The sequence below is a fragment of the Molothrus ater genome, chromosome 5 (assembly GCF_012460135.2).
Source record: "Molothrus ater isolate BHLD 08-10-18 breed brown headed cowbird chromosome 5, BPBGC_Mater_1.1, whole genome shotgun sequence".
NCBI lineage: Eukaryota > Metazoa > Chordata > Aves > Passeriformes > Icteridae > Molothrus > Molothrus ater.
Genome location: NC_050482.2, coordinates 57,729,073 through 57,750,634, shown reverse-complemented (window position 1 = coordinate 57,750,634; position 21,562 = coordinate 57,729,073). Strand labels below are relative to the sequence as shown.

At 43.2% G+C, this 21,562-nt stretch overlaps 1 protein-coding gene across 1 annotated transcript in view; it reads right to left on the bottom strand.

Annotated features, from left to right (window-relative positions):
• ITPR2 (inositol 1,4,5-trisphosphate receptor type 2) overlaps window positions 1-21,562 on the bottom strand; it is a 243,390-nt gene that overhangs the window by 17,475 nt on the left and 204,353 nt on the right. Inside the window, exons 49-55 of the mRNA XM_036405007.1 lie at window positions 20,760-20,935; window positions 19,286-19,450; window positions 16,995-17,190; window positions 14,836-14,928; window positions 10,253-10,380; window positions 8,647-8,812; window positions 7,253-7,413 (exon numbers count right to left, since the gene is read on the bottom strand). Coding sequence (XP_036260900.1) covers window positions 7,253-7,413; window positions 8,647-8,812; window positions 10,253-10,380; window positions 14,836-14,928; window positions 16,995-17,190; window positions 19,286-19,450; window positions 20,760-20,935 — 1,085 coding nt within the window. The remainder of the gene's footprint in view (window positions 1-7,252; window positions 7,414-8,646; window positions 8,813-10,252; window positions 10,381-14,835; window positions 14,929-16,994; window positions 17,191-19,285; window positions 19,451-20,759; window positions 20,936-21,562) is intronic.

Sequence of the window (21,562 nt, the reverse complement as noted above, 5' to 3'; positions counted from 1 at the left end):
TGCAGACAAAACCAACACTGCATTTCCTAGGAAATGAGCCCTTCTCAGAAACCTCAGGTCTTATTTAGCAGACAGCTTTTGTGCTCTTGGTGTCACTGCCATGGTAAGTAATTACTCATAACGTGACATGCATCATATCAGCCTTTTAAAAGTAATTAAGAAAAAGTTGCATTGCTTAATGATATGCACATACATCTCATCCTTGCAAGTTTGCCTTCGATAACATCTGCTAGTTTTTGGAGCAAAGCCAGTCCTAAAAAGTAAAATAACCCAGCCCTAACAATGGGAGCATTATTAACTTCCCAAAAGCTATAAACTCCATGCCTCACTCCAGCACAACATTTGTGCGCACAAGCCCTGTAAGGATTTTCAAGCCTGTGAGTTGCCAGATCAGAAAGTTCATGCTGAACTGGAATTAATGATAAAGAAGAAGCCTCAAAATTACAGTTTATTTATAGTGAACCAGTTTAGGAGCAGCAGCTCACCGTCCCTGGCAGATTCAGCTGCAGCAGCTGAAGGGGTCACTCCAAACAGCTGGTGCCCTTTCTCCCAGCTGATATTATCCCACCCATCCAGAGGCAGCAGAACCAGAGTAGTGTCCTCTCCTCAACCAGCGCAGTTCAGACTGGCGTGACTTCAGTGGCCATCAATTTTCACATTAGTACTCTGGGCTGTGAACTGCAGCAGCTCAGGAGTGAACAAACACGTCCCTCGTCCTCCCCCCTCTGCTCTCACTGCAGCACAAGGGTCTGGTGGACATCTGGGGGAGGAAACTCCTGGAATTGTCTGGGATGAATCACCAAAGTGCATGTGAAAAGCACACAGAGTGTCTGCCTGAGATCCCAAGTGCCCCTTCTGCAGCATTCATGCTACCTTGGGTTGACATTTCTCTGCTTTAGATCATTCTCTCTACCCATACAGTGTTTCGTGATCCTTGGATGTAATAAGAATATCTACAGAACTAGCAGAGAAAACTTTTACCTCCAAAATTCAAAAGGGTGATGGATAACACAATAGAAGAATTTTGGATGTCAGAACTTTTTTTTTTCTTCCTTCTGCAAAGAAGCTTTATTTTAAGAGCAGAGGTCAACAGCCCTCTTAGTACATATAATTTTATTACATTCTTTGACAAAAATCGACAGTAGTAAAGAACAGCTTGTACCACAAACCCCCATGCTGTCAGCATGCCTTCCCCTTTCTGTACAGTGCTTTTTCACTGTCTCCACCTCTCTTGCCTGAATTTCCCTTGGAGCTGCCTCCCCTAGAAGCTCCACGTGGCCTGCTCAGGGATGGCCACTGACTCTGTCAGACACCAGGGGAGCACACCAGGGTCTGGCATCGGTGAAATGCCGTTTGCTCACTGAGTAACCCTGGAGCAACCTCCCCCAAGGTGTGAGGGGACGGGCAGGCAGCCTCCTGACCCACAGCTGTTGGGCTCTGTAGGTGCCCTTGGCTCACACCTTGGCTGTTTCGACACTCAGCTACGTCTGCTGGCCTTGGCTAAGATGAAAAAAATCCCCTTTGCAAGGTGTGCCAGGGGCTGTACGCCAGCAGCTCTGCCTCCAGGAGGGAGCCTGTCCCCTCTCCCTGCTCCTATACCGGGGGGTCACGGCCTCATGGAGCAACTCTGGCCACGACCTGACCCCTGGGAGCAGGCAGGAGCTGCCATGGCTCACATCACACCTCCCCTCCCGAGGTGGGAACACGGCAAAAGGCAGAGCAGCCAGGCAGGAGAGAGGAGGGTGCCCAGGGAAAAGGGCTGGCGCTGCCCAGCACACAGCATGGGCAGAATGACAACTATTGTGGGGCTTCTCAATGGCTCATTTGGCATTATTCCCAGCACTGCTTTTCAATCTAACACCCACTTCTGGGTATCTAATAGAAAAAGAAGGCAAAACCATGAGGCTGGAGATAGGAAGAACAGAAACAACAACACCAGCTCAAAGAAGCACTACATTCAGCTGAATTTTCAAAACTTCAGTATTTAAAAACAGCAAACAAAACAATCAGAATGTTTCAAAAGGGGAATGCATTTTTCCTCGTGACATGGATAAATACTTCTTTTATTCAACAATTTAAAAGAAAAAAAATGAAAAAAAGCTGATGCCTTCAAAATGTTTAAAATAAACCAGTTAAAATATTTTGTCACACGGCCAATGCCAGGTCATTGCCACGTGCCATAAGTGCTTTTAAAAGAACTGAATCAGAAGACAATTGTTCAGAATTTCAGGCTGGTGTTGCTCAACCTATCTGTACTGCTTCCTCCCTGCCACATTGATGGGAATAAAAGGTTCATGGTCCCAATGACCATAATGGAGAAAAGAACCTGTAATTTCCCAGCAAAGATTGCCTTGCTTTAGAGAGATGTCCAATTCACCGCAGTATCCTTTACTCTTAGGAGCATAGGCTGGTTTTAGAGCATTTTTCAGCTGACTGAGGAGTTACATAATTGCACAATTACATCCAATTACATAACTAGGGTAAATAAGTAATAATATAATTAAGTGCTGTAATTACGTAGTTATGACAGGTAGCACTAATGCTGATAAAAGCCATTACAAAACTTGCTAAGAACTGTGGACAGAGCACGTGAGAATGAAAGTTTCAGGGCTTCGTTTGCTGAAGTCTTTCATTCTTTCAAAGGGAAAAATAACTAATTTAATTGCTAAGCCAATACCCTTTTACTTTTGCAAATGAATGGAGGTACAAATCATAGGCTAGTTCATAGCTCTGTTGAGCTGCAAAAAATTCAGTAACTAATCATGTCCTTTTTTTTTAACCTCCATATATCTATTTACAGCTACCAAGGCTTGGGTGAAATATGTGTGTACAAATTACACCTCTGAAAAGAGAAGTATAAAAGTTTAGACATTTACCTTCATTGTTCCAGTTATCACATTAAACTGTCTCCTCTGACAAACGGACACAAGGAACATTCAAAGATTGCTGTATCAATGTAATACAAGTTATGTGCATCTCTGGCTTTGCTAGGGATGGTGTTTCTGGTCAAATGAGTCAGATAAACAGGGTTTTTCTATAGGAATGAAAATTCAATAGGGGAATCATTCATGCAGGTTCTCAGTGCAAACACAAGGCATGCAGCCAGCTTTTCTAAGTTTCTGTCTCTTCGGATATTGTATAATACCTGTCTGACTTCATAAAATAGGCCTGGAGAGCAAACAGATAATAAAACCTACTGCCCTGCTTTAATATTCATTAATATTTCACCCAAAAACTGATAAAAGATAGTGCGCAAGAAGAAAGGGCAGCACTGGAAGAGCTGAAGTGCTTTATTCCCACCAACATCTCCATAAAGCTTGAGGTGTATACACTGCGTGTTGCTTTAGAACACATTTTATGCTTGATGCTTTTTTCTAAAAAGAAAAAAACCCAGAAAAAAATAATACCTTTCTTTATGAAGGCTGCATAGTCCTGACTACTTCAATCACTGCTCAGAGCAGTGTGCTAAGCACTGAAGCAAACACAGAGCTTCTGGGAAAACCAAAATCACAGGGAACACCAGGAGTTTGCAGAGACAATGTCCACAGTCCAGAGCAAGAAAGCAAAAGAAGTGCTCTACCCCAACGTCATCTGAGGCCAGAGACACGCAAGATAATGGGAATGCCTTGGAGCAAACCACCCCTGGAACAGAAATACAAGTGAACTTAGAAGTCTGCAAGAATCTTGCATTTGAGTGAGGGGTGTGTACAACATCACCCACATGTTTCTTTCCCCTTCTTGAGCTGAAAAACCGGAGAGGTGAACAATGATGTGTAAATAATTCCCATCATTTTGGCATCCAGCCTTTCAAATAACATTCCAAAACAAGGAAACCACAGTATTCCTGTTTTTTTTATCTGTTGTGCTATCAGCAAACCTTCCAACCAGATGCTGCACTGTTTGCTGGACAAATGATACATAGAGAAGACTGAGAGTCACAAAGTAGACAGTCATATTTTTGGGCTCTGACGAGGGTGGGCAATAGAGAAAAGGACTATCAGAAAATGTAGATGCTTTTCCTGGTGCTTAGTTAATACTGATCATTATTCCGATGTTACTTTTTGCAATACTTTGTAAGACAGGAGTAGGCAAATGCAAATAATAACTGGTTCCTTATTGCAGTTGTAGGGACAGTGAGGATGATACTTGGAGCAAAATTCTACTTTCTATTAAAATTACTGTAGCATATTCCAAAATTTTGACCTATGTGTATTGAAGGACTTGAAGACTGGATTTGGGTACAAGTTCTCCTTAAGCGATTTGGCTGTGAAAACACAGAATTCCATTAAATTCCACAGAATCCATTAAAGCTACAGAAGCAGCCATAGGAAGTATTCCTGATCATAACAAAAACAATTAGAATGAAGAGAGTTCTTCCAGGAGTATGATTCATAGAGTTTTTCCAGCCATATTCTGTATAGTAAGAAATATAAAATCTCATTCCACCTTGTCCTTTTCAAAGAGGTCCTGAGACTGCCCTGCTATCCCAAACACCCATATTTATAAATATTTCCTGCAATCCCCTATACCCCCAACAAGCCTATTTCATCAATGAGCCAATTCCATTGGCAAGTCCCTTGTGAAAGGTTAATTTCAAGTCTCTTTTCTGCCAGATCCTAACCAGGATGTGCTGTCCTACCTGGGACTTGGTCACCTCTCCCAGCATCAGAAGGATGGTCACACAGCTTTCAGGCTGTCACAGAGTCTGAATCAGCTTATCTGTCTTCATGACAAAAGCCATGCTCAGGCTTAATTAGTGCAGGGAATGCAGCACATCTCACGTGCCTGTGGTGTAATTCATTATTATCAGGCTGTGTTTGGGACACACCAAACACATTTGCTAAGCAGCTCATATGTCTGACAGCTGCAAAACTGCCTCTGAGAGTCTTCCTTTTGACTCTCGGTCCTAAGCATAGCTGTATCTCTAAATTTCTTCCTCCAGTCAAATATCATACTCCATTCCTGCAGTCAGATTATTTTCTTTAATTTCTTAGTATTCCTTGATGCATGTGACACACAGTAAATTCTCTGGCTCCAAGAGAAAGTGTCCTTTTTTTGTTCACTTAAGAAGTTCCAATTGCTTTTGCTATGCAGCACATCTTCCCTGGATTTCATACTAGGAATTTAAACTACACAAAGACACAACTACTAATCCCATACCAGACACTTGTAGTTTGTACAACCATTCATTTCTCCTTTTTCTCCCACTCTACCCTTTATACTTTCATCCCATGTAAGCTTTACATTTCTTGATCCACAGGTACCTCTCCAGCATCCAAAATAACCTTTAACTGGAAAAAGAGAGTTTAATAATCCCAAAATCTGGATTACTGCTAACCACTTAAACTACCAGCCTTCTGCCTTAGAGGAACAGGGGTTTTGAGAAATCAGTTCAGTGCTTGGGGTCACGCAAGTTTTTGGTGCTTTTCTGTTTTAGATATTCAAAAAGGAGCTCCAGCCATTAATGCAGAAGTAAAATACATTAGTGAATTACACATCAGAAAAGTCAAACCACTGCTGCCACAGGATGAATATATTTACTATGAATATTAATGCATCTCATAGAATTAAACATTAATACTTAACATACATACTACAAACTTTTAAAATCCTACAAACATTGCAGGGAGAGGAAGAGGAGGAATGAACAAATGAGACAGGCCCCAGAATCTGGTTCCAGAAATTAAAATGTATTTCTGACATAAGCTAAAATTTCCACGGGTAACAGCACAACTTGCCACTATGAATAATTTCTGGCAATGCAACAGAGTCTACAAGGATTTGTTTTAGGTTTTCTACCTCACCCACCAAACTGCAGAAGTGTAGATCCATCACTGCCTACAGCATAAACACTCTGAGCTGGGCAATGAGACTGATGGTTCAAAATTGAAGGATATAGGCTGTTCCTCTGCACCTGAGCACTGATTTCCCTCACCTGCCACAACACCTTCCCTTCTAGTGGCAATAGCACTTACAAAAGCTCAATTTAACTGCAGCAATCAAGCATACACTCCTGTCTAAACACCACCATTTCCACCAGTTCTTCAAGGTAATAACTCTGCATAAGCCTGCACAGTGCGTGGCAGTCAGCTCTAATTTTAGCCTGCTCCCAATTACACATCTTGTCTAAACTAACCATTTGGGCTCTCAATAGAGTGAGAAAGGTGAGTCAGCCCAGCTATCCTGGACACCCATCTGAAGGCAGAATAAATAACCCAGCTTTCTGCACTGTCAAGGCAGAAAGGAGCTGGGATCGATTGAAACCTGGCGCCAGACCTGACAACAGCTGAAGTGAAAGGAGAAGAATCTTCCCCTTGGCTAAACTGGGGAGTAAAAGGCCACCCAGCACCTCAGTAATGAGGCTGGGTAGTATGTCCAGCCAAAGGCTTGATGAGGGATAGCAGGGAGATAGTCTTGATAAGAAATGTGGCTCCAGAAGTGCAGAAAGAGCAAAGCCGGATGTGCATTGGTTACAGCCTCCTCCGGGATTCAGACATATGCCAGCTCTGCAACCACAGAGCCTGGCACAGGCCCTGAGCACTGCAATACCTTCCAGCAAGTCCACAGGAAGAAAATGCTGCACCAGAATATCCCAGCAGGCAGGCAGAATTCCTCAAAAATGAAGCCCCAAGCCAGGCAGCCTTGATAATCCACTCCTGTCACTGAGCAGAACGAACCCTCTTCAGCAGCGGGCTGGAAACAAACTGTAATCGAACACCTCTCTGGCCCAGCATAATCACATTTCCCTCTCTGAATCCAAGTACTCTCCCTGCTTCACAAGGCAGTTTCTGTGGCTCTTCAAATCCCTGTGGCTGCTCTGTTTGGTTTTTTCACTAGCTTGTTCAGAGCAGCCATAGGAGAAAAGCACCAGCCCTGAGCACTGACCCTGCGTTTCAGCGTGCAGCAGGAGATGTTATTTTTCTGGACAGCAGCCCAGAGACACTGGGCAAAGCTGGAGCAGCAGCAGATGTTATGATGCATGCTCTCCTGCCCCAGCTCTGCCTAATGAGGCAGCAGAACCCACAGAGCATGAGAGCACCGACACCAAACTGGAGACTGAGGCCTGCACCTTCATCTTTTTCATTATGTTTAAGGCCGGGTTTTGTTGCAGGCTAGGACATGTGAAAAGATCTTTAAAAATACAGATCGATACCTCCTATTGTTCAGAGAGAGAGGAAACGAAAGATATTCTCTGCCCTAGCTGCAAGAAGCAACTCTCAGTTGCATAAAGCATTTGCCCAAATTGACTTACCACAATCATTTGTGCTACGTAGCTCTCTGGGCCAGTGTATTCAGTTGGATCTTTAACTTTGACAAGAACTATAAAGTACAAATAATGCCACATGTTGTGTTCTGCCTTTATATGCTCCTCAAACGAAACGGTCTTGTTATCAAATTTGTCTCTCTCCAGTCCTGCAAAAAGAGAAGAACATAAAGCCAAAAAATAAACTTCAACATAAAAATACGCAAATCTGTTAAATATGTTAGAGAAGGGAACCTAACTTAATTTAAAGGATCATAAATTTGAAAGATCTTAATTTAAAAGCCATAACTGCCAGGCAAGAAATACCAGGCCAGAAGGCATTCCTGACAGCAGTCTTTCAACGGGACATTTATTCTCTTTTGTGATACTTCCTCTTAATAACAATAACAATATAATAAATATGTTACAGTTTTACAGAGCCTTCTATGCTGAGGGCCATAAAGTGTTTTACAAGTGTTGGCTGTGGCTCTTTCTAGATGTATACTGGGAAGCACATAGTGTGCAGTCCAGGCCCTGATCTTCCAAAGATTTATGCACACTTTTAGCATCAAACATATAAAGAGTCCCACTTAAGCTTCAGTGAGATTGTTTGTGGGCTTAAACCTGGCAGAGAGGGTGAGTCTCTGCAGCTCTGTTGTCACACAGTCTTTACAGAGCTGTAGTCATAAGAATTGTTTTTTATTTTTCCCTGTAATGGTCCAGATCTCTGAAGAATACCAGAAGTGAGGAAGGAGAGGAATCACCAATGTTTGCCTCCCTGGATTTCCTGTCCACAGCCACTAAAGACAAGTAGTGCTCTGCACAGCATTCATCCCTGTCAGCACAACCACCATGGAAACAGCACCCAGCCTACAAAAAAGCAGGTATCTGTGAAGTCCCCCAGGGAGTGAAGGTCTGTCCCTCTTTGTGAGTGCATTTCAAAATAAGTGTGATTTTCCATGGGCTTTGTGTGGATGATTTCCACCAAACTCTTTTGTTCCCTGCTTCATATCACCTTCTGAAATGGGCAGCTTTTGCTGATGCTCCCCTTCTGGAATGCCCTGTGCTGTGAAACAGAAGCTGCACTTTCATCTGCAGCAAGCTCTGAGAGTCAGCAGCTGGCCCATCTCCATTAGTGGTGGTGATGCAAGCGTGAGACTCAGCTCTTGTGCCTCGGAGTCTGGGTGGAGACTGTGAAGCCACCTCTCAGCAAAGCTAGGTTTTGATTCACAAACCAAATCTGTCTCCTACTGAGAGGGAATAAATTTGGAATCAGCCTCTGGAATTTTTACACTTCCCTTGTAGAAGATAACCACACCTGGGGTCCAAGCTTTATTTATTGAGGAATAGTTCACTTTCACTCCTTTCACCTTCAAATATCTCAAGAGATCAGTAACACCTACCACAGATAAAACAGGTGGTCTTTAGTATCTCCTCCTTTTTCTGCTTTTCACTCCTGAGATCAGCAAATGTATCAATGATGACTCCAAAGATCAGGTTGAGAACAATAATTATGACAATGAAGTAAAACAGAAGATCATAAACAACTCGTGCAGCAAACAAGGGCTCCTGCAATAGCAAGGTTGCAATAAGGTATAAAAATAGCACAAATCTAAACATATATTAAATATGTTTAGATAAATATTAATAATAGATATGTATAATATCTAAATATGTATAGATAAACATATGTTTAAATATGTTTAGACAAATATTAAACAACATTTTCACATTAGCTCAACCAAAGCTACAGTTCTTTCTTTTCATATGCCAAATTCTGCTAGCCTTACTCACAGGACTAGGGAGGGACTACCCAAGTCCTTTTCTTCACCATGATAGAAACCTGAAGTCACCCAATTGCTCCGTTTTCCACACATTCATGGGAATAATAGCACGACTCTTTGTGGAGTGCGGTCAATATAATTAGCATTAAACAGCTGCTAAGTGGCAAGGGTCAATTTCAAAGGGTCACTTTCAAAGTCTGTAAGTGCTTACAGACTCCAATGGGAATAAATTTTGGCTCCTGCAGAACCTCCCAGTCTGTGAGACAGGATATAGACTCCTACAACCAGCACAGGGAGCTCTTCCATGCAGATCTGAGCTGTCTCTGGACTCTTGCAAGCCCTGCTGAGATCCTTTATCCTGAATTTATTTATAACGTGTATGGTGTGGCTCATCAAGCAAAGTGCTGCTAGATTGCCTTTATTTGTGATGTTCTTTTTTTTTTGAACCTTAATAAAAATGCATGAAACCACCCAAATATTAAGGGAGGTCCTTAAATGAACCACATTTTTGAGGAAACTTCTGGAGGAGAAAATATGCCACAACAGATTAAATTCTGGTTTGATCTCCATGCTGGTTGAGTACAAGTAAACAACAGGACCTATTCCAGGGCAGGTGCCATGCTGAATATAAACTAAAATGTCCAGGTGGAACCTCCTGGGCTCAGTCCCTGCCCGTTCCTCTGGTGCCATTGCTGGGCCCCTGGAGCAGAGCTGGGCCCTGCTCAGAGCCCTCCCTGCAGGCAGGGACACCCAGGGCTGAATGCCCCTCTCAGCTGGGGCTCCTCTCCAGGCTGGACACCCCAGCTCCCTCAGCCTTTCCCTGCCAGAGATGCTCCAGGCCCTAAATCATCTCTGCAGCCTCCACTGGCCCCAATCCAGGAGCTCCCTGTCCTTCCTGTGCTGAGAAGCCCAGGACTGGACACAGCACTCCAGATTTGCCTCCCAGGGCTGACTTCTTAGCAGTTCTTTGAAGGTTATGGTATTCTGCATTTTTCCAGAAGTGGTAAACAACTACCTAGAAATCCTTTCTTCAAGTATCATCATCACACTAAGCCTAGCTCTTCCCATTAAATATCCCATCTGGGATCTAAAAAACACATGGATTAGTCAACCGTGTGACATGAGATCAGACTAGATACAAACACTGTCTATAACCTCCAAAAATTGACTTTGGCATTCATGAGATGCACAGGGAGTAATGTGTTTCTTGAGCCAAAACACTCACATCTTTGGAAGGCTTTCTGAGCACGTCTCCCACACCACCACCATTGCGCAGGCCTTGGTTCAACACGGTCACAATGCACATGAGCAGGGTGTCACAGGTCCTTTCTATTCCATCTTCCTCTTCTTCACCTGCAAACAGGAACCACGGCATCAAATAATCACTCATCAAACAAAGCTACAATTCTGTTAGAGAAAGCAACTGCAAGACACATCTGCCTCTCGTATTTCTCATGCAGAACCTCATTGATCATCCCCACCCATGTGCACATCCCTGCTGGTGACATACTTAGGCACATCAGGCCCACTTAGCCTGAAGAGAGATGGAGAAAATCACAAGCAGGGCTCCCACCAGAGCTGTTAATGAACCAGAGCCACCATCTCTGCTCATGGGAGCACCCCTTCTCCTTGCAGTCCTCCCACTGCTTTTCCAGTGGGCCCCCTAAAAATGCAGCATAGACAAGCAGCAATATAAACAGAGAATTAGAAGCACATTTGTAAAAGGATTGTCTTCCTGTGAAATCATTCCTCTACCTACTCATGTAGAAGCCAAGTCACGTTAGCATTTCAAACTATTAAGGAGAGGCTTTTGTTCGAGTCCGTCTGTCCGTGATCTTTCCACCAGTGCACGTGCCCAAGCACAGGTCTGACAGACATTAAATGAAAGGCTCTCCATGGCCTCAGCCTGAAAATTTGGATTCTGTTCTTATCTGCGCTGCAGAGCTGCTGTGCGGTTTTGGCCGAGCCACAGAGGGTACTATTGTACAGGAGATACTTGAACGTGCAGAGGAGCTGGGCTGGAACACCAAACCCCAGGGGGACTTGGTCCACCTTGGCCAGAGTCCCTCCCACCACATATTCACTGCTTCCACAGCCTCCCTTTGAAGAGCCCTGCTTGAGCTGTTCCCTGTGTGCTGCTGGCTTGGGCTGAAGGGCCAGGGCTGTGACTGCATTCCTCCTGCCTTCCTTCCTCTTCAGGGACACGCTCGCTTGGGGGGGAGGCAGCGATTCACTCTCGCTGTGCTCCGTGCACTCATTGTAACAGAGTTTAATAAATAACAACACCCTGCTGGGAGAGCTGACTGATACACATATTTAACAGCCCCAAACCACCACATCTGGGCCACTGAGATAGACTCTGATAAATTGAATTGACTGCAAGCACTCACATTGCAGACAAGTAATTTGGATTTAAATTTAATTTTGGATTTGGGCTCCCAGACTGTGGCGCATGTATCCTGGCTGGGATGGGCAGGACAGCACTGCTGTGTCTGCTGCTCTTGCCACCACTGCTTCTGCTCCACAGGCGAATTAAATGAGAAACAACTCCCTACTGAAGGAGCTTTGAGCAAAAAGAAAAGCAAAAGCAGACATCAGGACAGACTTCCCTGTTAAACTATATGGTCATTACAGACACTACTCCCACAAATAATCCTGGATTTAAAAATAACTGCCTAAATATTGAAACTGAAAGGATTGAAACAAGAAACCTTTTTTATCCTGTCATACCTAGATTTTTCTTACTAGCACAGTGATGTTATTCATACCAACTAATCTTTGCTGTTGTATCCTGCTACTATTCCCTCTTTTCAAACAATACTCCATCTTTTTTTTTTTTTTTGCTTGAGAAGGAGACCATCCACAAAATAAATAAAAAGCCTTCAAAAAGCCACGGCTTCTATTTGTTTTAGGCAACTACAACATTTTCTCTGTTCACAAGACCAGATTCAGGTGCTGGGAGCAGCAGATGATCAGATTCTGGTGAACAGAGAGGATTAATCCGGGGCTGAGAATTGAAGAGGGAATTATCTACCAGCAGCCCTAACACCCAACTCTCCCTGTCCACTGAGATGCTAATTCAGAGCAAGCCAGGCTTCAGAGAAAAAGATACATCACCTTGCACATCTTGCAACACAGAACATCAGCATCCCAGCCAGAAAAGCTCCCAGAAACTAAAGATCTTTCTCAGGTTGCAAGATCTTTGCCAGAGAACCAGACAGCCCAGAGTTGCAATGTAGGCTGTGGGGAGTGTACAGACATCATTTTTGCTGTTCTATTCCACTCCCAGATGTGGAGCTGCCTTCAAGCTGGCAGCCAGGCAACCCTACAGGCACATGTTCTGCCTCAGCTGTCTGTTCTCAATGCCCAACAGGATTCACAGTGCAGGCTCAGAGCCCTCTAGGCATCAGCAATGCCCAGACTTGAAAGAAAGGAGTGGATCTGTAGAGTGCACTGTTGTTAAGGACCCAATATTAACATTAATTGAGGTTCAGGGGGGGTTATTTGCAAGCAGTTCCACCCTGGAAAGTGGCTTGTGAGAGTCTGGACAGCATTAGGCAGGCTGTCTTCTGATTAAATTTAATTCACAGGCAAAACAGGTTAAGGGCTAAGACCACATCACAATGTGGGCAGGGGGAGGGATAATAGGGAGGGGGAGGAATAACAGGGAGAATTACTTAAAAAATCCTCATCTGATGGCCCACAGCTACCTGGGCCACACAAGCACATCAGGTGAGACACACCTGTGCCCACATGGACCCAGCAGAACTTGCACAGAGCAGGACCAGGCCTGGCAGTGGCATGGCTCTTTGGAAATGTCCCATTTTACAAACAGGTGTCTGTGCACCTTCCTAGCACATGTCTTCATGGGCTACAGGAGGAGGTATGTACTGTAGGATGTGAAGTTCCTGTAAGTGATCAGGGACTTCACCAGGCACAGACTGAAGTGCTATGGAAATGTCTTTGGAGTGGAGAGAGAGACACTCCAAGGCAGATGAGATGAAGTTTTTTCATGCTGACAGCCCAGAGCAGCAGTGAGCAGCAGGCTGCAGAGAGGGGAGCACAGCACACTGCCTCCCCAGGGAGCTCCCTCACCAGTAAGAGCAATGACTGAGCACAGGCTCCACCACTGAAACCCAAGGAAGAAGCAGAGTGCCATCAGAAGCAAAGATCAGCAGTGATCTGATCTCAAAAGCAATGTAATTCCTGTCTCACTCAGGACCTGAGATGCCACTGAAAACATTTTCTCTCTCCCACACACAGCTGTGGACTTCTCTGGTGCTGCAATATGAAACTCCCCAAATCTCACAGAATCATAGCACCATTAAAGCTGGAAGAGACCTCTGAGACTGAGTCCAACCACTCACCCAACCATGCCATGTCCTCCACTAAACCACATCCCAAGTTCCCCATCCCCACAGCTTTTGAACACTTCCAGGGATGGTGATCTCATGCCTTTGCATTCCACCACGCTCACACTTTTGCCAGAGAGGAAATCTGTCCCAGGAAAAGACAGAAAGTAGAAAGATTCTTTTGACCAGGTGGCTAAGGTGAACAAAACCGCTCTTGCTGAACGTTGGTGGGTTTTAATGGTACGGGATAAATAAAATCTCTTCAAGATTAAGTAAGAGTGCACTTAGATGTTTTGTCAGCCCTCCTTCATTATGGATTGATTTTAAAGGAGCAGTACCCAAACAATGAGAAATGTGAGATTTCTATCATTTAAAGAGCTTGGCAAAAGCCATACTGCATCTTTTTGACTGATTGATTACTCTTTGAATGCAGCAGCTTTGCCAATAGCTCTTAGACTGTTTTCTCTATCTAGCCAGACAGCTTCCCATGTTCTTTATGAGGCCTGTTTACACACCAGCTGGGGAGAAAAAGCCCGCTTTTATAGCCCTCTCCCTGAAGGCTTTGATCCTAAAAACTCAAAAATTAGTGGAAGAATAAAGCTTATGAAACAACACTGGCACACAGTAAGGGACAGTTTATGTCCTCACTTTCAGCCCCCAGCAGCCACAGGCAACTGTGGCAGTAAATACTTTGAGCCTGAAGACCATTCACTGTGCACACACCTCCACTGCAAAGGCCACAACACATCAAACCAAACAAGCCCTGCACTGAAACACCAGCCACTCAACTAGGCTGTGCCCCATGCAAAGAGGGGGACAGACAGACAGACATGTGGGCCCGGATGTGGGTTCTCAGGTCTTCTGGCTACAAATACAGCCTTGGCCCAGATACATATAGAAAAAATACACAGAAGCTTGCTGACAGATATGCTATGCCATGAAAATGAATTTCTGTGGCCCTAACTGATCTACCAGTGGCTCAGTGTGTGCAGGTGAGGATGCTGCAGACAAGCAGCAAGCTGCTTCTCTCTGCTAAGTCACTTGGCAAGAAGCAACCTGTACATTCAAGCATAATGATTCAGCAAGCTCTTTTAATAACAAAATTAATGCCAGTGCATTTGGAAATCAGGTGTGGGAAGCACTCCCATTAACAGCAAAGCTGCCAACTAAGCTCCAAGCCTTGCAGAACTTGAGCACTTCTGACTCACAAGAGTCATTGTCACTTCTCACACCAGCAGAAGTCCCTGAAACAGCAACACACAGATCAGAGAATCACAGAACCTCAGGTCTGGGTTGGAAGGGACCTCAAAGATCATATCATTCCAACCCTCTGCCATGGGTGGGGCACCTTCCACTATCCCAGGCTGCTCCAAGCCCCATCCAACCTGGCCTTGAACATTTCCAGGGGTCCCTTGGCTCTAAGTGATCATTGGTCTGAGGGAGGTTCTGTACTAACCTGGGTTAAGAGCTGGGATGCTCGTGGAACAGTTCTCCTTTGCACAGGCTCCCATCATTGATGTCAGGGTTGTAGTGGGAACTTCACCAATACCTGTGGAAAAAGCAGGATGTTGACAAAAAGACAGACTACATTGATGTTAAGTTTTAGATCATTATTTCCAAGGAGTGAAGCACTGGGTTGGAGAGTTAAGAAGAAAAAGAGAACAAATTACACCAGCAATTCCTCCCTCCTTGAAAGATTCTGCCTCAACAGCTCAAAGCAATCATAATGAACAAAAACATAGTTTTATATTTACTGTATATCACAGCTATTCCCATTTCATCTCCTGAAATTAATGAATCTACATCAAATGCGGCTGCTTCTGGTGAGCACAAAATATATTCAAAGCAAGAAACAACTGTCAGATATGAAAATAATGTCAGTTTTAAAAACCATTAGATAAATTATTCACAAAAGCTGACAAGAAGGACACCGAGCTGACATTCAGTTATCCTGAATGTAGAATATTTAAGGGTTTTCAAGGATTATAACACAGTTTGGTACTCATTTGTAAATATGTATGGGTTTGTGTAAAACACTAATTTAACATTCCCAAAGTGGTAAATGTGTACATCAGCTTGATTTTATCAAACCAATTTTCTCTTGTGCACCTTCAACAATTTTCTGCATTTCAAATTAGAGATACAAAAAGGTTTAAGGAGAAAAAGATGAAGGCAAAACTATACAACAAAATAACAGCCTAAGACAGTATGTGTAATGCAGAAAACATGCACTCTGACTTACTCTTTCTGCTACTTTATAAAGAAAAAAATTAAAGCACTTGTCCTGGGAAGCATAATGTTCCATCAACATGCAGTCAGCATATTTTCTTGATGAGTTTTTGATCAGAAATGGCAATGTATGAAGCCAGCAAGAACATACCCACACCACAAAAATCTGCCAAGAACTCAACAGAAGCAACACAAACACACAGGAGCTGCTGCCCTGGATCAGACCAGATGGTCACAACTACCTTTCAAAATGAAACTTCATACCTTAAGTTCTGTCCCAAAAATGAATGGTAAGTCAAATATAAGCCAATTTAGCCCCTAATGGATGATCAGTGGCAGAAAAAATAAAAAAAAATTTAAAAAATCACAGTATGTTAAAGAAATCTGTCAGGTTCCTTTTTTCTTTATATGGTTTTGAACCAGCTACAGAAGTACGCCAGGCCCATGAGTCTTGAATGACCTTTGCCTTGTTTGTGAGCTTTAAATCCTGAAAAAACAACTTCAGGGAAAGACTGGCAAACACTGAATGCACACAGCCCCAGCTGGGTTCCACCGGTTCTGTGCTTGTGTACAGGTCTGAAGAGCTCAGCATTTGGGAAAATCATGCCTCGAGGAATTTAATCAGCAGCTATTCTCAAGTATTTCTCTGCAGCCAGTTGTTACTCCCCTGCCCATGTCCCAGCAGGCTGCTGGCAGCACACACAAAGCCCTCAACAGACCAGACCTGGCTCTTTTCTAGCAAAGCAAGTTTGTAACTCTCTGTTCACTTTGCTAAACTCTCTCATTCCAGAAAGCTGAAATCCTGGCCTTTTTAAAACTGGTTCCAAACCTCCCAATGACTTTACTGAAGCCAGGGTTATACACTAAGGATGATGACCATGAAATGCACACTGAATTTAAAAGATGCTCCTATCAGTAGAAATGTGAATTCTGTAATAAATTTCTGCTGGATGAAGCTTAAAAAGCAATGAAATTAATAAAGCTAATGATGTTAAGATCACGTGCCTCATATAGTACACAGAAATTACTATGAGCTGCTTTTAATGTGGGATGAGAACCAATACAATCCACTTGGAGCTGCTTTTCACTTAGGAAGATATTTAGGAAATACAGATTTTTTTTTTTAACGTTATCACGAGTTTGTGAAGCAAACATAATAAATCAAATGTGTTAGATTTTAGCATTTCAACAAATAAGCCCAGACTAAAACAACCCTATACACATTAAATTTTACACAGAGACTTAATTGAGTTCTAAGGTATATGGAATCACTTCTGCTCTCATGCAGGCACAAATAAAGAAATTTGATGTCCTTAGATGAAAAGTTAGGCTAGGCAGATAGAAAAAGGGATACGTCGGAAGCAAATTTTAATATAAAAACAATACCTGCAGCAGGGGTCCTGATTTTCAACCTGTCAACCTCCATGATAAAGTCATCTTTCAGGAAGAGGAAGCCAATGATGGAGAAGAGATAAACCAGGATGAGAGCAAGCACTGCAGTGAGGATAATTGAACGGCCATTCCGGGTAACACTTTTTATCACATTTAGCAATGTCTCCTCCCTGTACACCAGATCAAACAGCTGGGGAAGGCAGAGAGTAGAGGAAAAATGAATACAAATGAGGCAAAATATAGATGCTACATAGGAAAACAATTTGAACTATTGAAACATGCATCGAGCCATGCAGAACATGCATTCTACATTCTCAGCTTCATAAACTCACATTGATCTCAGTGGGAGCTGGTCATGCTTATGGAGGAGGAAATCTAGCACAGAACTTTACATCTTAAAATTAATTATAGCAAAATCCACAAAATATATTTGAGCCTGATTCAGAGATGGACAACACTTACCATCAAGATCTGCTGTTTCCCCATGTTTAGAACCTGGCTAGATTAAAATTTAAACAGTGTCTTCACACTATGGATCTATATCTACAAAGTAATATTTCATGTTATCTCTAAATGCACAATCTGACAAACATGCACAGGCTGCCACTCAAAAATACACTCATACATATAAGTGATTAAATATTTGTAAACTTGCTTTGAGCTCATGACACCATGTAAATGTCACATGTTCAAGGATTGGGGCCACCTCTTTTTAGGACAAAGTTAAATTCATGTCACTGTTTGTATGAGACTAGAAACTTCTGTTCTTCTCTACCCTGCACTATATGGTTTCCTGGTATTTAACTTTAAAGAAAACTATATATTAAGATAATATTGCTTTAAATGTCAAAAGTCTAAACCAGCAATTAAACGTGACAGGAGCTTTACAAGAAACTTTAACTTTTTTTTCTCCTACAATTTTCTTGATGTTCTATAGTGCTTTGGACCTTACCTATAAGGCATGTATTTCTACTTCAAAACACTCAGATTACAGATATAAAGAGACACACTGTGATTTATCAAAATGCTCAACAGAACTTCTTCTGTTATTAGCCGCAATTTATAAGATCTGAAATAGACAGCCTTGTAAAAGGATTAATAATAAAGAAAGAGGGGAGACAGTTATGAACAAATATTAGAGTTTAGACTACATCCACTACTAAGTAAACACCTGGAAGCAACCTGAGTATGTGAATAAAGTCCATGAATCATGGACATTGGTCAATAGCAGTCACTGAAAAAAAGTAAGTACATGTACAGTACAGTAAAATGTTTCTTAAGCTGCTTGACACTTTGCAAAGTATTTTAAGACACAGATCACCTAACTCATTGAAAGAACAGCAAATAATTTGTGCATTTTGTAAATTGGAGAGTTACATCCATTTCAAGAGGGTTCTGCACCTACAGCCACAATCTCATCTCCTTAGAAATCTTCCCAAACTTTGAAGCAGACTTTAGTGTCAAAATCTGGAAAGTCTGACTTCAACAGGAACTCTAACTGAGTTAGCACTGAACTCCTGAAAATTTTAGTGTGCTTAACACATCTTTAAAATGCTGGGAGTTCATCACTATTCAGGAAGCTGAGAAAAAAACACAACAGGAAAGGTAATGACCACAATTTAGTCAGTGTCCCTACAAGTTTCACATGTTCCACTATAGAGCAAAAGGATTAGCAAACAAGCAGTGAAACACCTTTTACTGCTCTTCAGCATGAAGGGAGCAGTTAGTGGAGTTTAGCATAATTTTGTGTGATTCATTTTCACTGCACCTGTACCACGTTATTAAAAGGCATTCCATCTGGATAATGGCAACAAAAGAAAATGAAGTGGGATACATTTCAAGTGATGAATCTTCCTGCTATACCAAAGGCATGCCATCCCCATTTCCCAAGAAATTTGTTAAAATATACTGGGGATGAGGAATGGGATCCTTTGGTACAGGTATGATGCACCCACCCCTGGACAAGTGCTCCTGAAATGTTAGGACTGACAGAAGGCACAGGAACGTTGGACACAGAATATGGAGAAAGCTGAGAAAAAGGAGTGGGCTGGGTGATGATTGTCTGAGAAGAATGGAGCAAACTTTCAGCTCTAAAACAGATAAAATAAGTCCTAACAGAAACAGGTTCTAATAAAAACAGCAGCTCCTAAGGGGCAGCAACACAACGGCATGCTAAAAATACACATGATTTGGCTTGATTGTCAGGAAGAAATTGAAGACAGCTGCAGGGTAACGGTATTTTCTATTTTTGCAAAGTTTTCCCCTCCACAGCAGCACGTACTTACCAGGAAGCTGTAGAAGAACTCGTGCACGCAGAGGCCCAGCATGCAGACCAGGACATAAGCCACGTGGTAGAGAAAAGCCATGTCCATGATGACCGCTCTGTAGCCACGGGTGAAGGTCCCACGGTTCCCAACAAAACTCACCAGGAACACGATTTTGTTACAGAGCTGTGAGGGGGAACAAAGGCTAGGTTTATGCCTCAGAAAAATCCTGGTATTTATTGTTTGGGCTGCTGTCTAGATAGGTTGGTTTGACTAAATGCACAATCTTTAGATAGCTGGAGTGAGGTGAGGGAAATCCAGCTCTGACAGCATGCTGGGAATGAGCCCGTGAGGGTGAGTGGAAGTACATCACCTCTCCAACACTGCACTGTGCCTCATCACATTGTGTTTTATTCCTATAACATTAGTGAATAGGTGGGCAGGGTTAATGTCACAAGGCATTAAAATCCAGCTGGGGAGTGAACTCCCAATAATGTTGAGTTTAGACCCGAAACTATGTTAGAGCAGCTAGGTATGTTACTACAAGAGAACAACAGTAACACAACAGAACGTGTGTGTGTGTGGGGGTGTGTGACATCTATTTCCTTCAGATCATGTTCTTCAATTTCAAATATCTAAAAAAACCCCTCAGAACTGAGGACATTTTTGAAGTATAGCATTTAAACAACAGCATCAGATTCTCCATGGCTCCCAAGCTTTGCCTGCACATGAGCAGCAGTGCAGCAGTGAACAGGAAAGGGTCTCACCTCATCTCTCTGGCAGTCCAGGACAAGGAATGAGGACTCAACACGACTCCTTTGCTACCAAATTTGACATGGGCAAGTGCTGCTTACTTGCCTTTATCTTTGACTATATGTCTGGGTATTTTTCAGTATGTGAAATTCTCACATACAGAACTGGTGGCAAACAGCCCAATACTTCGTGCTGGGGTGAATTAGAGCTGTAGCAGTCAGGCAGAAATTTAAATAGATGACTTGTGAGCATGACTGTGTGTCTTACCAAGCTCAGTAAGCATGCAGACTTATTCATGGCTAAGTTAAGAGATCTGGCAAAGGGCTGAGAGAATTTTTAATTTTGAAAACTTCTTCCTGAAAATACATTTAAGGTCTCAGAAACATTTCACGTATTTGTGTCAATAGTGCTGAGAGTATTGGTAGAGCAAACTATTCTTTTAACATGAGAAACTGTAGATTTTATTGCCTTTATGCAGCAATATTTCTTTAAATTTCACGTTGGTTTTGTTTTTAAAATATTTGCATATGCACAAAACTAAATCATCTTTTTTCTTAGTTTCCCACTTCGCTGACACTGCTGTTCCAGGATGACTGGAAATTATTTATTTTTTTGGCTTAAACAATGAATCAGAAAAATAAGTTTTTGCACAGCTCTAATCAAATGAGATTTTTATATAGGAGAGCCTTAATATCTTTCCTTCTGCTGAAAAGGAAATTCTGGTTGCTTTTGAAGTACTTACATTAGCAGCACCAAGGAGTATCAAGGTAGGACCAAGCCCTATAGTATATATTGACCTGAGAATAACAGACACCAAAAAGGGTCGAATGCCTACAGGCTTGGAGATGAAAAACAGCATTGCTGTGCAAAACGCCACTGCTATCCAGAGGAGCACGGAAAACAACGGTGAGAGCGTGCCTGTGCAGAGGAGAAAGGGAGATTTGAGAAAGGCATCTTTGGAGACTCCATTTTTCACCAAGAAACGGATCCAAAAGATCAATTCCTTTGCCAGCAGAGCTAACAAAAGCGTGATTCATGCATCACAACTGCTGACCACGGCTTGTCCTAATTGCAGCAGGAGCTATTATTCTCAGAGTATTGTTGCTTTTCGCACAGGTAATAATACGAGCAGCTAATGAAATTCCATTAAAATCCAGGGAGTGCTCAGAGATGGAACAGTTTACCCTTCTCCTGGAGCAAGCCACTAATCAGCTCCCTTCTGCAGGGATCATTAGGGCCCCTCCGGTCTGATTCCATGATTGCTCAGCTACAGAAATAGCCGGTCCTGGGGGCAGCACAGCAAGTGGCAGCGCGCTGCAGCGCCACGTTTCCAGCCGCGGCTCCCGAAGGGCCGCGGCGGTTCCGCGGGAGCCTCCGCCTCTGCAGGGCAGCGGAGCGCTGGGCACGGCAGGATGGGCCCGGGCAGGGCCGGGCACGGCGGCATGGGCCCGGGCCCGGGCACGGCGGGATGGGCCCGGGCACGGCGGGATGGGCTCAGGATGGGCTCGGGCAGGGCCGGGCACGGCGGGATCGGCCCGGGCAGAG